General features: G+C 37.7%; 1 protein-coding gene across 6 annotated transcripts in view; it reads left to right on the top strand.

The window, feature by feature from the left end:
* Nucleotides 1-14,354, top strand: part of kar (monocarboxylate transporter 10-like protein kar) — a 556,067-nt gene extending 541,713 nt beyond the window's left edge. For all 6 annotated transcript variants that reach the window (XM_067143677.2, XM_068226773.1, XM_067143674.2 and 3 more), the window contains one exon: nucleotides 13,164-14,354. In XM_067143677.2, coding sequence (XP_066999778.2) covers nucleotides 13,164-13,273 — 110 coding nt within the window. In that variant the 3' untranslated portion in view covers nucleotides 13,274-14,354. The remainder of the gene's footprint in view (nucleotides 1-13,163) is intronic.
* The last annotated feature ends 2,990 nt before the right edge of the window (nucleotides 14,355-17,344 follow it).

The following is a 17,344-nucleotide window of genomic DNA, read 5'->3' on the forward strand; positions in this document are numbered from 1 at the left end:
GCAGCATTCTGGCAGATTACTTCAAGAATTTACTTAATTGCTCTAAACCGCAAAGCGCCATTAAGACCAAGGAACCCTTACTCAGGTACCCAGATTCCAGACCACCCGACAGAGATGAAATCAAGCGCCACATTGCCCGTCTCAAAAAATAACAAAGCACCGGGGGAAGACTCAGTAGTAGCAGAACTATGGAAATATGCCCCAGAAGAATCACTTGATATCTTGCAAAAGCAAATAGAAGAAATTTGGAACAAGGAGACCCTACCCAAAGATTGGAAAATAGCTTTGATCCATCCATTACACAAAAAAGGCAGCATGAAGAACATCAACAACTACAGAGGAATATCTTTGCTACCCGTGACTTACAAAATTCTATCACTTGCCATCCTGGAGCATTTGGAAGCACAAGTCGAGCATCAAATAGGTGAATACCAAGGAGGGTTCAGAAAAGGTCGCTCAACAGCTGAACAGATCCAAAATCTGAAAACGATCATCAGATATTGTACACTAAGGTGCAAGCAGTATGTGTCTGTCTTTGTGGACTTTAAGAAAGCGTACGACTCCATTGACCGGGAAGTCCTGCTAAACATCTTAAATGAATTTGGAGTTGATTTGAAACTGCTGGCATTAATTAGAGCCACCCTGACCGATACAAAATCCAAGGTGAAGTTCCATGGATGTCTCTCGCATTCCTTTGACATCAAAACAGGAGTCCGACAAGGTGATGGGCTACTATCCCCGATACTCTTCAACTGTGTTCTTGAAAAGATCATCAGAACCTGGCGGGTGAGATTACAGGAAACCTACTACAGTCCATTGAGAATAGGAACCAAATCCAAGGGGATCGCAACAGACTGCTTAGCATTTGCCGATGATATTGCTGTTCTCTCAACCGACATAGAAACCGCTAGAGCTCAAGTTGAAATTTTAAAGGAAATTGCCGAACAAACTGGTTTGCAGATATCGTTTGAGAAAACAGAAGTAATGACTAACATCAAAGAGGCTCCACCCAAACTCCATACCAAATATGGGGACATCACCCGAGTAGACAAATTCAAATACCTGGGTGAGATCATCATGAAAAATGGACTGGACAAAGAAGCACTTGGGAGCGAGTACGCAAACTGGAAATAGCCTACCAAACATCCCGCACAATCTACAACAAAAAATGCCTTTCCCAAAACACCAAGATACGTCACTATGAAACAGTTCTGAAGCCAGTAGTTCTATATGCAGCCGAAACCTTGTCTCTAAATGCCAACAAAGGACTCCTTGAAGAACTGGAGAAAAGAGAACGCAAAATTGTGAGAGGAATCTTGGGATCAAAGTACAGAAATGGAATCCATCAAAAGAGATCCAACAAGGAAGTCTACAGCAAAATAGAGAAAATTACCAACACAATCAGAAAAAGACAGGCGCGATTTTATGGTCATCTGAAAAGAACGGACAGAAGAAAGTTAACTAAAGAAATCTTTCACTTTTTTGATTCAAACCCCAAAACCACAATTCCCTGGTTTAGAAATACCAAAGAAGACCTGCAAATGCTACATATCTCGGCTGAAGATGCCTTTAACAGAGATCTCTTCCGCAAGAAAATATTGACGAACGGGCTAAACCGAGACGAGCAACTGAAGGGAAGAGGGGCGTAAGCAGGCCCACTCACAAAGAATGAGGGAAATTTGGGCTCTAAAGAAGGCCAAGTTCAGTGTCAAATGCAACAAGACTTAACGTGGTCCTTGATGGCCCCAGCGAATTATATATAATAATAATAATAATAATAATAATAATAATAATAATAATAATAAATTTTATCTAAATGAAGTTACAGTGGCTAACCAATATCAATCATCAGAAGTACTAATAATCATCCACCAAACTCAATAAAAATCGATTATAAAATATTTCAGAAATTACATAATAAGTAAATATGTTGTTATTATTATCATTATTGAATTTCCCATTACAAACCCTATTTTACAAGTAGTATATTAGGGCTATAGATAGTGAGACTAAGTTAATACATGACAATTGAATTAAAATAGGGATGACTTATAAATGAGATGGAGAAATTTAACAAACACTTTATAACAGCATCTTCTCTGAAATATCATAGTGAGAGGTGCTTGGTATTCTATATTACACATGTTTAAATGCATTAATAATTCATATCTACTCCTGTTAAAAATCGGACACTCAAATAAAAGATGAGGAACAGTTTGTTGCATTTCACAGGTACAACTGTAGGGCTTCTGAATACTGATTCCAAACCTCTCGAAGTATGATCCAAACTTTCCATGTCCTGTCAAAAACTGAGTTATAATATGTTCATGTTGCAAAAACCTACTTTGTAGTCTGTCTTGAATATTTGGAAAGAACAACTTCCTTGTTAGCCGGCCATTAGTGTTGGTGATCCATTGGTTGTTCCACATATATTGTGTATACTCGCTCAGTTCCTTTTGTACATGAGACATGGGGGACTTTTCTACATCAACAAGGCATCAGAAGTAGTACGGTAGCTGCTTTGGCAAGTTCATCAGCTCTCTCATTTCCTTCTACTCCATCATGACCTCGGGCCCATTTCATACAGATATGGTTACTGTAGCCTAATATGTGTGATCTTATATTAACAGCTACCGGATGAAAGTTATATTTTTCTTGGATTGCTCTCAAAGCTGCCTGAGAGTCACTCAATATTTGCGCAGCACAACTGTGTTTTTTAATCCACATAACTGCCTGTTGTATAGTGCACAATTCGGCTTGAAAGACTGAACATGAGGGAGATAGTCTAAATTTTTCAGCATGCACCTCACTGTTATTCTGTAGCACTACAAAAGCACATCCTACAAGCCAGCCATCTTTTTCTTTGCTAATCTGGGATCCATCCGTATAAATATTGTAATGATGTTGGGTGTTGCACACTTCTTGCACAAGATTATATGTTAATTAATTAAATTACAATTAATTTTAAAATGCATAATTAACTGCTTTGAATGATTGATACCATGCCTCATTAGGCCTTCCAAAATAATATGTGAATCATAGTGATAGCATATAATATAATAATAATAATAATAATAATAATAATAATAATAATAATAATAATAATAATAATAATAATAATAATAATAATCATCATCATCATCATCATAGTAAAATTTAGCCACTGGTGTCCACCATAATTCGTTACCACTGGGTATATGTACCGGTAATTTATAATTCAGAACATTCACATTCCAATATATCACACCTCTGGTGATTACAATTTTACTCTCATTTGCATAATTTGATGAATCTATGTTTTAAATGATAATTACCATGACCTGTTTCAACTCACAAGAAATAAACTGCACACTGCGTAAAGAAAAATACATCAACTGCCTAAGGCATATTTTTCCAAAATAATAATAATAATAGTAATAATAATAATAATAATAAGAAGAAGAAGAAGAAGAAGAATTACTTCATTACCAAATAGTTACTGAACTTTTCACTATAATTTGTGTTCCATAACATACACTTTTTTTAATAACTTACATAAATGTTAATTCAGGCCATGAGGTTCAGTACGGTAACATGTTAAATTGATGGGTTTGTTGTTGTTGCTTGAGAATCTAAAACATTTTCTTATATTGTGCGCGAGTCTTACCCTAACTTATTCTATATTACACCAAAGAAGAATATACTCTCCCACTTAAATAAAAAAGATCCTAAAATAAATATTTACAACACGCGACACAGCCAAATGTAATAGCCTAACACGTCAACAAAAAATTAAGAACCGCAAACTATCACTGATTATATACAAATGTACGCTAGAAGTCAATATTCACAAGAATTCTCCAAGAAAATTATTATATCAGGTTAACAAATTTTTTTTCATCTAATTTTAGGTTAATTTTAGTGTCCAAATGACAGTATTTCACTGAAACAACCGTTAACCACGACCGTAAACCAATTAATCTCGTGGTTTACTCAACCTGACCAAGAATGAAAGTCATCATATCAATTCCTGAAATAAGGTTCGTGTCAACATTAAGGACCGTAGCACAAAAAAATGCCAAAAATGAAAATAAATATTTTTAATACTAATAATGATAATACGTAGTGTCACACAAAAAACGTTCCTGAAGGTAAGGAAAATATGACATTCTTAATAAATCAATTGGATGTTCAATATGCCAACACAATATTTCAGTGGCAATCTAAATATTCAACAAAACTTTACATACCAATAACCGATGTTGTGTCACAATTAGCACGTAGGTCCTTTCAAATATTTAATATTTCGACTGGCGTCATATCTACTTCCCTCGGCTCCATTCACTGCATATCAGCTGCATCGCTGATTTCTCTTTATTTCCAGTCAACTTGCTAATACAGAAATCTCTCAATTTATCTCTGCGAATAATATTGCGTATCATACTGTACTGTTACATATGGACCTTACCAAGTCGCAGAGTGCTATCGTCACTCAACATCGCATTTCATTTCTATGACAAATAATTCTTACTAGAGAATATAAGTTTTTATAGTAATATTAATCACTCAATCACTTACTAAGATTTCACAAAAAAAAAAAAAAAAAAAAAAAAAAAAGTAACGACCACCATCATCTTTACTGAAATTATGATAGTGAATCTCATAAATTCCGATTATAGCCTTTAGTTACGTTACCACAATCATAATTCGACATACTGGTCCACACACAAAAATAATATTATTAATTGATTAATAATAATAATAATAATTAAAATTATCCGACGACGATCCTTTAAATATCTCAAAATAGACATGCCTACGACACCACACTAGGCTGAAATTGTGCTTCATACACTCGCAAAAATTGTTACAAATAACCTGAAATAGCAACATTTTGATATTAATAATAATAATCTAAACACATTAATACGACAAAAATACCCTACATAATTTGGCTGTGCCCTCGTGTCTAAATCTACGCCTCGCGCACCTATCTATATTCTATTAAGGAGATGTTTTAGATTCTACATAGTAATATGAGAACAATACTCACATTCAGCAACCCATCGTCACCCGTCAGAGGATGCGGCCATAGGAAGTTAGTAATCCATTCTACAACAATTTAGTTTCTTCATTTTTCTTGACGTATCCATATTGCTTAATAACTACTTATAACTAACACAGATACACTTTCACACGATATTATCACTGTATCGATGATATAAAATACTAGAACACTAATCATTTAATATGTGCACATCCTATTTCGTGCTCAATCGCGAAAGATTGTTACTATCGCTTGTCGTCTTGGACGTCCCTTTTGCTACATTCACACGCAGCCAGCCTTCCTCTCGATCTTGACAAAAAAACAGTTAAATATGAGGGTTGCGCTCGGCCTTGAAAGAGAGCTAGTCGGTGAAAGTGTAGGTTTCAAGAAGTATCTGCTCGCCAGCTGATTTAGTACAATAGAACAAGGAAAGTGTTCCCAAGCCTGAAGTGGTCTCCTTGTATACTAGAATGTCTGATTTCCGGCACTAGTGAGCATAATAAGCCCGTATTACAACTGTGTTTCCGTTACTACGTAACTCAAGATCTCGTGTCGGTAATATGTAAAATTGACTGAGAGAGTATGTTTATCATTATTAAGTTCCCTGGTTTTCTTAAAAATCACTTTCATAGACACTTGGTGTGTCTAAAACTTAGCTTCGTACGAATACCTAGATAAATAAACTTTTTCTTTGTGGATATTCACAAATACGGAGCGCTGCCCGACACACGTCTAATAGTCACGACCCTTCTGAAGATGACTGAATGTTGAGAATCGGGGTTGTGTGGTGGTAAAGTCACTTCTCGGCTGAGGGATATATACTTTTTGACACACAAAAATCCCCGTCGGAGTTCGTCTCCTAATAAAATGCTTCAGAGATAAAATGCATTACTCACTTAATTCCACAAACTGCATGTCATTATACTGGTACAGCGTGATCTCAAAATTGTTCGTAACTTTTTGTACAATACTGGTCGCGTTAGTTGGATTACTTCTTCTTACGCATTATCGAACCGACTTCATGTTGACGGGGACTGCACACCTGTGTTGCTACCCGAAATGTCAGCGCGCAGTTATTATCTTCTATTACCAATAATACATTGACTTCGTCCAAAAATTACTTGGTCAATATTAATATCTTGCTGTCATAAAATCCACATTAATTAATAGCCTTGATTGCAGATGAAATAAATATTCTTCTTCTTCTTGGTTAGTTGTTGGACATCGTCGTAAGACGCTACGTCCAGTCACTATGAATTAAATATTCTGTCCCGCTGGTTTTAAAATTATTTAAATGGTGCAACCTGATTGGACCACATATATTCGCTATTCATTTATATGGACGAGTCCATTCCAAATCAAGGGGATTCTGGTAGAAAGATTCGTAGTTTTCTGTCTCATTCTTCCAATGGAATTTTCCGCTTCTACTGCCTAGTTCCAGATCTGACGGAACAGACCGGATATTGGTTGTTTACCTTACAGCGATAGCGTTTTCTTCCAGAAAAGAAAGGAAGCGTGGGCTTCTATTGATTCTTTGTTCAAATACAGTGGCCTCCTAAGTATTCCATAATTTTATAATTTTAATAGCATACATGAATACTTCCATCCAATATCAAATAAAAATTAATTAAATTCCGCAATCAGGCTCAAATGATGGGTGCAATAGAGTGACATAAGTAGAAGAATAAGCTCGAGTAGATCTTATAAAACCGGGCGAGTTGGCCGTGCGCGTAGAGGCGCGCGGCTGTGAGCTTGCATCCGGGAGATAGTAGGTTCGAATCCCACTATCGGCAGCCCTGAAAATGGTTTTCCGTGGTTTCCCATTTTCACACCAGGCAAATGCTGGGGCTGTACCTTAATTAAGGCCACGGCCGCTTCCTTCCAACTCCTAGGCCTTTCCTATCCCATCGTCGCCATAAGACCTATCTGTGTCGGCGCGACGTAAAGCCCCTAGCAAAAAAGATCTTATAAAAGTAAGAAAGATAAACTTGGAATTCAAGAGGACATATTGGGGCAAATATTCATTTATAGGTTCAGGGGTACTGCCTACTGTCATTTCTTGATGGATACAGTACTTTTGCATCCATCTCTTGGCACAGGCCAGAGTAAAGTGTAGCTTCCACCGAAGTCCCAGTCAACATCCATGGCTGTGACAATATGTAAGTTGCTGGGATATGGGTAGTGCTGAATAATGACATTCAGAGCATGACTAGTGCATCGGAGTGTTATAAAATGTGCTGCTCATAGGGTCAGTCGCGGTGCAATAGTACTTTCTGACCCAGTGAGGAAAGCAATGGCAAACTACCTCACTCCTCATCTTGCCTAGTACGCCTCACTTTGGTGCTGCCATTGGTTTTTGGGTTTCCTTTTAACCGCATAACCTTTTGTGGTGCTATTTGAGGATCCAACTAGCCTCCTGGCTGATGACCTAACAGACAGACAGGATGAGGGGTAAGGGATTGGAATAAATTATCGAGGGAAATGTTCGAAAAAATTTCCAAGTTCATTGAGAATATTTAAGAAAAGCTCGGTAACATGAGGTAAACTATTTGATAGGGAATCTCCCACCTGGGTGACGATCATTTCATCCTTCAGCTGCCATTCCACTATACGATAAAATGAGCTTAATATAGTTTAATTTTGTAATTCCCCTGTTATACAGCTATTCCCAGCCAGGAAAACTCCATTTTCTTTGCATATTCCATATAAATGGTCATTTACCATTGGCAATGTGAACCATCTAAAGAAATATCTTTCAGAAATGAAACAGGAATACCAAAACGAAGGAAGAAATTAAATGAAAATTTTGTGACAGATCTTCACTCACTGTGAAGGGCAACTGGCAGATATATGAAGGGTTCATAGTGTCTCTTCTTTTCAGAATCAAAATCTGATGTTTCTCTTCCTGTCATTCACGATAACATCTGGATCCTTCGTTAGTGATACAGCGCACTTCTTCAAAGACTTCAAATCCACCAGATTTTTTGAGAAGTTATGCAATACTGGTGCATGTTATTTGTCAATAGTTCTCCTTTCGGGTGGAAAGGGGCTACACAGTGACATTGCAGTGACGGCAACGTATTTCTTGGATTCTAGCGGGAATGCTTCGGACTGCTATCCCATTACAGGTCATTTTAATGGCATTAGTCCTTAGGGAAGTTGAAAGGACTTTCTTCATCCTAATGGAGGTGTTTCATTATGTCCATTCTCAAAAATGTGACCCTCTTTTCCACTGTGTTGTAGTTTTTCTGTGTTTCAAACTGCAGATTTATCAGTTTCTTCTCAAGAGTCTGTACATTAGGTTGTTCATCAGGAGCAAAACGAAGGCGTCTTAGGCTATCCTTTTTATCTTGCTCTAGAAGTGGGTCGATAACGGAGTACAGCGTGTTACACTTGTTGAAGGAATGGCCAATCCATGAACTTATCCTACTTGTTGCTTCAGAGTTCCTCTATAATTTTTCTTGGTAATCAGGTTTCTGGAGTCCTCATACTGAGAGCATGCAATATCTGTGACGGGTTCCACTAACCACCATTGTCAATCTTTTCCATATTTTTAATTTATGCATGTTCTCTCTACTTTTATGATTTTGTTGATTCCATTTCTGTGATAAAACCAGTTTTGCCTCTTTGTTGTGATCGATAGACATGTTCTACTCCGTGTAGCCCATGTTAATTTTGTTTTCATCGATAGACTTGTTCTACTCCGTGTAGCCCATGTTAATTTTGTTTTCATCGATAGACTTGTTCTACTCCGTGTAGCCCATGTTAATTTTGTTTTCATCGATAGACTTGTTCTACTCCGTGTAGCCCATGTTAATTTTGTTTTGATCGATAGACTTGTTTTATTCTGTGTAGCCCATGTTGATTTTGTTTTGTCGACAGACTTGTTTTACTCTGTGTAGCCCATGTTGATTTTGTTTTGTCGACAGACTTGTTTCACTCTGTGTAGCCCATGTTGATTTTGTTTTGATCGATAGACTTGTTTTACTCTGTGTAGCCCATGTTGATTTTGTTTTGTCGACAGACTTGTTTTACTCTGTGTAGCCCATGTTGATTTTGTTTTGTCGACAGACTTGTTTTACTCTCTGTAGCCCATGTTGATTTTGTTTTGATCGATAGGCTTGTTTTACTCTGTGTAGCCCATGTTGATTTTGTTTTGCCGATAGACATGTTCTACTCTGTGTAGCCCATGTTAACTTTGTTTTGTCGATAGACTTGTTTTACTCTGTGTAGCCCATGTTAACTTCGTTTTGTCGATAGACTTTTTTTACTCTGTGTAGCCCATGTTGACTTTGTTTTGTCTATAGATTTGTTTTACTCTGTGTAGCCCATGTTCAGACTTGTTTTAATCTGTGTAGCCCATGTTGATTTTTGAGCTCTCATCATTTTATTCATACTTTCTTGCCATGCAGCTTTCCTGTCAAAGTTATATGTTATCATTTCTATGAGTTATTTCACTATTTTTTACTTTCCTGTTATTTACTGTTATGTGGTTCATTACTAGTGGATCTGTGACCACTATCTCAGTCTTTTCGAATGTTATCAGGAGTCCTATCTTTTGTGCTATATTCTGAAGACCTGTTATTTGATTTCTAGCTCGTCGAATGTTAATAGCTAGTAACGCTGTCATCTGCAAATCCCAAGCTCTTTTATTTAATTTTATCTTTCTTGGTTCCAATTTTTGTATTCTTAGGATTTTCCTTGTACACTGGACTCAAAGTAAGGAGACGGCCAGCACAGGATATCACTCATCACTTTGTCCTTGTTCGACACTGTGATCTCTGCCACCTGACTGTGTAACCCCTCGACATAAGCTACTCATGGCTCTAAATATTGTAGAAGTGGAGGAATAAATGCCCGCAACTGGTGAAAGCTAAAAGATGAAAAGGTCAACCTGAATGTGGAGCACATTGCAACTGCCACAACAACCGTGGGTTCCCACCATATCAATAAGCAAACATGGTTATGGAGAGTTAAAGTCCTAGAAAAGGTGCATTGAAAGTAGACTCCAGAGAATTTGTCATAGCCAAACATGAGGCTAAGAAAGCAGTCACTATAATGACCTGGATGAGAAGGAAGGAGAGAAAACCATCTTCTGGCTAACCAAAGCTAGAACAATGTCAGCACAGGATATTGAGCACTGTGTCCGGCTCCATGACTAAGTAGTTAGCATACTGGCCTTCGCTCACTGTCTATGCAACCTTTATTTAAATTGTGACCTTGACCCGCACTCATATTTTGGGTGAATTATTGCTTTCTGCCATGGACCTCGTGTTCCCGGCCTAGTGACTGTGCAGAACTATTATTTTACCACGAGCATATGAGGCTGGAACTCTACTATACTTGAAGTATTAATTTAATAAAAACTTTGTATTGCGTGGACTCTGATTATATCTGCCTTAGCACCTTGGACGCTCGCCCTACTAAGTATAATTGCATTGTAGGCAGCTGCATGGACTTCTACGCCATCTATGAGATCACGTTGGGTACTAAAGTGTGTATAGTGACAGTTGCCCACCAGGGCGCGTATCAGTTCTATTCTGTGTCGCTCTAAGCGGGGAACTTGGAAGCGTTGCATTCTGCGCAGGAAGTCTTGCAGACAAGTCGTTGGAGAGGATGGCTGCCGTGACCGTTACCAAAACTATGAGTTCCCGAACTCGTATTGGGTGATAACCAGGAAATAATCACCACATCTAGTGATGGGAGTTTAATTATCTTTTTGTTTTTGTATAATACGTGTGTTCATTCTGTATAAAGATGTAGTTAAGCAGGTAATTCTATTTAATTCTGGTGAAGTGATAGTGTTAAGGTCAAATTACGAGGGGAGTTATAAGGCCTACTTGTAAAAGGGTTTAATGTATTATTTCTAATGAAATTACCTTACGGTGTATGTATTATATTCAGTTTGGTGTGGTATATTTATGTAGTGGACATCTAAGTTTGGTGATGCCGTGTTCTGCTATAAGTGTGCGTGTGACAGGTAACGTATGGCCATTATTGTGCTGAGATAATATTTGAAATTGTTCCGTGTCGGTTTGTTTATTTCGGTCATTCTCTTCGCCCCGGGCTTATTTTTCTGGTGTATTTGCTGTTATTTTCTATGCTATGCCCTTATGCGTGTGCCGTTTTTCCTTGTAATTTGGTATATTTGTCTCTTCTTTCGTGATGTATTGTGTGCTCATATTCATGTTTCGGTTTCTCTCCTTGGGCAATTGTGTGCTCTTGTCACGTGTTTTGGCTATCGTGTGCCCGTAATTTGACCTAACGCTGCACTTACTCTTGTCTCTATAATTTTCTTTAAAATTCTATTAACATTATTATTATTATTATTATTATTATTATTATTATTATTATTATTATTATCATTATTATTATTATTATTAGTAGTAGTAGTAGTAGTAGTAGTAATATTTTTATAAGATGGTTAATACTTTCATTTCTTAGGGAATATTTTATTTGAGTTTGGTCAGGCTATTTCCTTTCCACTTTGGGGGCTTTTAAAATGATAATACTATATTGTTGGTGTAATATCGCATTAATGTTATCTCACTTTCAACAATACAAGTAACGTCTGTAAGTCGAGGGTTGGACAGCCCTGGAGTGAAGGATATGGTGCCTTATCTTATCTTTGGTTTGGGAATTGTTGTCTTTATCTTTTCGTGCTTGACAGTTACGTAATTTTATTATTGGCGAGAGAATGTGTATTGTCTCTGCCGCGATGACTGTATCGTGTGTTCTTCCCCGTGAATACTACTATGAATCAATTTTCTTCTGATACTGTTGGTTTGCTTTTGTGTTTTGGGTTATGTGAAGTGATCTACTCGTGCTATTTTAGAGATGTTTCTGTGGCGTAATTATTGGGCTGGTTATCCATGGTGTTGAGATTGTAAATTATTTTGTTCTTGGGCAAATATTTTTTTAAAAATCGCGGTGCGAGTTTGCTGTTGCGACATTATGTCAGTAATTATGGGCTGATTTATTGGTCATGTACGGAGGTGTGTCCTTCATGTCTGGATTTGTGGTGGCCCATTTACTTCGACTGGGTGCTGTCGGAGTCCTCGATTTGCAAAACTTTTTCTTCCTTTTCTAGCGTAAAAGTTAATGTTTCATTTAATTTTAATAGTCTCCAAAAATGTGCTTACCATGGTAATTATATAGTTCTACTGATGCATCAGTGTATGGCCCCTATATGTGTATATATTTTGGGGAAAGGTATGGTACCTTTATTTGACAATGAATTATTTTTCCCTATTTTCTCTAATTCATTTATTTACTAAATTTTCTTTTTACTCTTTAATGTTATCCTAATTGATTGTTTATCTATTCGTTTCAAGTTATTTACATTTTATTTAAAGCCTTTGAATTGTAGTGTTGAAAGATTTATTTATTATATTTTACTTTAAATTTTGAAAACCTTGTTGTCATTTTCTTGGCGTGTTTGCTACGCAACTTCCTGGATCCCATCCTCTCTCCGTTATTTGGGTAGGTCCCAGCTCCCCTTCCCTGCTTCCTCTATTCTGTATCCTTGATGTGTTTATCTTGGTTATCTGGTATTTTTGCTCTTTTGATATTTATCTTGTATGTGCACGCCCCAAATGACAAACGTCATTTATTTCGCTAAATTGTATGGGGCGTTACAAAATTCATCTCACTTCATACCCAACCCTGTAGAAAATGGGCAATAATCACTTCATACAATGAACATACGACTTGTTAAAATCAATTATCACCAAGAAATGATATGTACAAGGTACAAGATGTGTGTTGAATTCTTCCTTCATTCTGTTTTTGAACGACTATTTAAAATCGATTAGCACTGAAAAAGGGGAAACAAACCTTGATTGTGAGTAAGGGGGTGCCCATTTGAACAGTGAATTTTTTTTCAGATTTGAGCAGTGTTCAGTTTTAGAATAGAATGCTGAAAGTGGTTATTTGGATTTTTAAAACTAAATATTAATTTTCCGATAATGGGGGCTAATTTTGATGGAAATATATGCTAATTTTTCCAGTCCCTATGTAAATAAAGTGCCACCCAACCAACAACATGTTCCTAATTTGTGATGTTTCTACCATGTTCATGAAACAAGTACTGTAGTCGCCCCATTGTTATTGAACTTTAAAATGTCTTTGATTACAGTGGAATCCGAGACCCTGCCCCTGGCAGCCATAGAGAACGAGACCATCCGGCAGGAGGAGAGAGCCGAGGCTGAAAGTTTCCTTGCCAGTATTCACAAGGTGGACTCGTAATAACATCATTGTGTGCCCTTCACGTGACAGGACATCACTGATAGACGAGGGCAGCAATTTAAATATGCATTTAGAGTGATCCCTGCAAGTTCTAGAGTGAAAGAAAATAGCTGTAGCATGTGACCTAGAGGGACCATCAACTGTATGGCCAGCATTGCCTTCTGCAGCAAACGTATTGTTATTGTGACTGATCTGGTACTGATAGAGGGCGTTCAGTATTAGGAGGTCTATCAGGTGTTGAACTTCTCTGTCAGTTTAACATTAACTGGAGACAGAATTAGATGAGTGTGCTGTTGGTGAGGAGCATTTTTTTCTAGTTCCTTCCTAGTTTTCAGGAAATGATGCTATCATGTGTCCACATGTGCAAGTCTGTGTCATGTGCTTGTAACAGAAATATCGATATCAGCATATCATTTACAGTACTCATTGTGATTCATGGGATGCACAATCTCATAGCTCTCAATTTGTTTTGTTTCAAGTACTTAATAAGTAACCATTTCTACCCGGTTCATCACGAGTTCATTCTCTGCAGGACAAGATGATCATTTAAAAGCAAAAAACAGAAATTAGCTTGTGGAGCATGTGCTTCAGAGATAAAAAACACCAAACTGCTTCTATGAAGAACTTTCTGTTGCTCTCTTTTGTTCTTGGAGTATTCACATCATTGCTGAGCACTCTTCAATTCTACTCTTAATAATCATCCTGTCCAGCTGTTGTCATCACTTGAACCATTCTGTCACGTGTCTGGATCCAGCCTCGTGTCGAGGTTTCATGTCCAGGGGCCCGACACTTGACCTATGTATCAGTTATAAATGACTTCCTTTGTGCAACATAAACTTTTCTGCTTTTAACAATAATCCTTGCTAAATTCTTCGTGGTCGGAGAGCAACTGAGAGGGTAAAACAAAGCAAACGGAAGTGTAACCCAAAATATTTTCGTATTATAGTATTGTCTGTGGTTGACCCATGGCATTTTACAGAAGTTTAAAACCATTCCTGCCATGTAACCATGTGTTAAGGTGATGGATAAGAGTGTACTTGTTGGGTTTGACAATAAAATCACATTTCATTTCTATAAATAACTTGACTTTTCAATACTTCTTGTAACACATACCTGGACATAAAAAGTTAATCCTTTTCCTGAATCAAAAACTGGACAGAGACCACAAATGTTTGGTTTCTGTAATCATCCAGTACTGAACAGAATATATGTGATTCAATATTAGTGAACATTTGCAACAGTACCATACATTTACGAGGTACACTTTTCTCAAGAACCAAAGAGAGTACAAGAGTACCTCCAAATTATTGAGAGAAAGAAGATTTTAACAGGGTAACTTGTTAAGAATCAAGAAACTTTATTTGCCATTGACATTATACAATGAAAGAGGCTTCGTCAACTGATAATAATTTAGTACATAATATTCTTCTTCTTATTCTTTTCTAGCCTATTTCAATCCACTGCTGGATATAGGCCTCTTCCATATGCTTCCATCATCTTCGATCTTGAGCCACTTGGAACCAGCGTGTTCCGGCCAACAGCTTTATGTCGTCGAGCCATCTCTTCTGGGGTCTTCCAATGCCTCTCTTGTATTCCCATGGTCTACAGTGCACAATCCTAGAGGTCCACTCATTGTAGTCTTGTAGAGCTACGTGTCCTACCCATAGCCATTTTAGTCTTGCTACTCTCTCTAGGATGTCTGTTAAATTAGTTCCTCTCTTGATATCCTCTGAACGGATCTTATCCCTAAGGCTGATCCCTAGCATCTGTCGCTCCATGGCTTGTTGTGTTCGCTGAAGCTTGAGAGCACTTTCCTTCGTCAGAGTCATTGTTTCCAGACCGTAAGTAGTAACTGGCAGCACGCACGTATTATAAACCTTGGTCTTCAGGCTAATTGGAACATGCTTGTTGGTGAGGATGAATTTTAGTTTTCATAATGCTGTCCAACTCATACCTATTCTGCGAGGAGTTTCTGCACGTTGGTTGTGTTTTCCAAGTTTTATCTTGTGTCCAAGATAGATGTACTCATCGACAGCTTCTATATATTGAAACTTAATTAATACTAACATTTTGCATTTCTAAGAATTCAAGAATATTATAAAATGGACTTTCTACTTACCTATAATATATTTTCCTTTTAAAATTTGCACAAAAACAGTTTTGACCCATAAAGTAATAACTTTTGTGAAAATTGTACCTCAAGTTTAGCAGAAATTTAAATTCAAAAATGCGTTTTCTTATTTGCATCCCTGTTGATATGTTACTACGAAGTAGGCATGTTTGATGATCAGGTAAAGTTCCTGATACTATCCCAGTTCTCTATAATGAAATGATCCAATGTCGATGTATCTCCGTTCTTAAGAATATTAAGTGGTACTGGGTTCTACAAGTTAATATGCCTTATATGGAATTTGTTTCCAACAAACTGTCTATATTTGTTACAGACAGTAGATAGGAAATTATCATCATTTATTGCTTTTTATAGATCATTAAGACCTACAACAGAAGACAAAGCCAAAGTCACTCATGAGATAATAAAGTTGTGTTGTCATTAATGCTTTCACGGCCCGTACTTGAAGACATGATACTGTATAGGCTTTTGGGCTTATGTCAAGAAAATAAGGTGAAAGTCTTAACGTTTCGCGGAGAACTGTGCTCTGCATCTTCAGAAAAATCCCGACTGTCTACGAGAAAGGCTTCCTCAACAATGAGACTTTTAAATTTGGAAGTTGTTATAGAAGTAGAAATGGTACGTTCATTCGCCACCAGATGGCCCCAGGACATAGCACAATGCTAGCGTTCGAAGCGGAAGCTGACCGAACCATCACAATCAGTCTAAGCGGTTCACATAACGTGTTTGCGTAACATATGACATTGACAGGTGTATGGCATAGACACAAGCCTGGAATGAAACATCTAGAGACGAGGAACGTATGAATTTGGAAAACACCGAGACGAAATAACAATAGTGAAGGGACAGGGAAGGGAACTACCAACGTAAATTCTTAATGGCTGGCAACCAGGTATTACTTAATTGATAGCCAGTGTCCCTGTTGAAATTGTTAGGATTTCTACGTATTTCCACAGCTTCCCGTATAATCCTGGACCTGTAGTGTCTAGTGTGGGTAAGAGCTCGACCATCTTGGAACATGGCATCATGATCCGACGATAGAGCGTGCTCAGCTATTGCCGATTTGTCTGGATGGTTGAGACGAATATTACCTTCATGTTCTTTCATACGGGTACCAACGGAACGGCATGTTTGGCTGATGTATACCTTACCGCAAGAACAGGGAATTTCGTATACCCCAGGATGTAAAAGTAGGGACAATTTGTCCTTGGTTTTACTCAGACTGTGAGCAGTTTTAGTGGTGGTGCCAGACACGGTTTTTATATTGTAGTACCCGTGCTTCGCTATGGAGTTCTACATTGTATACAGAATTCTAGGTTAGGTAGTGTACACCTTGTGAGCAAGACTGTATTAAATTGCAAAGCTCTTAACGTTACCCTAGAAACGTGACGGCGATGTCACCAAACATCTTTTCTCATCTGAAGACCGAGTTAGGGAATTTTCACTGTAATGGTAGACCCGCTTGCATACCATCAGTCACAATAAGGTTGGGAGACTTTCATTTTAATGGTAGACACATACTCTCCACCTGCCTTTCTACATCATCAGAAAGACTGTCTTACTGGTTTTCCCAACTGAAATGAACAAACATTACAGTGACGTCAGTAGGAATGGCGCAATTAAAGGCAATGCTTTCATATGAAATACTCGATCAAATCACAAACCACACATTTTTTTCACTTTTAACGAACAGGTCTAAGCTCCCGATATTACAGTCCAAAGTTTCAGAGCTGGGATGACCAAGCCACAGACAGCCGTGATCCGTGAACACTCTTCGTCTTTTTTCGGCGGGGAGGAGGTCAAATAGTGGAGACTCCTAGGAGTACACGATGAGTCGGTAAATATCAATTCAGTACACTGGCGGCGGAAAAATTTGTCTGACTTGGAGGTAAATTTATCCTCCAAACCAGAGGAGAAACCCCCTCTTCACTGCTAATATG

The sequence above is a fragment of the Anabrus simplex genome, chromosome 3, assembly GCF_040414725.1.
Source record: "Anabrus simplex isolate iqAnaSimp1 chromosome 3, ASM4041472v1, whole genome shotgun sequence".
NCBI classification, from domain to species: Eukaryota; Metazoa; Arthropoda; class Insecta; order Orthoptera; family Tettigoniidae; genus Anabrus; species Anabrus simplex.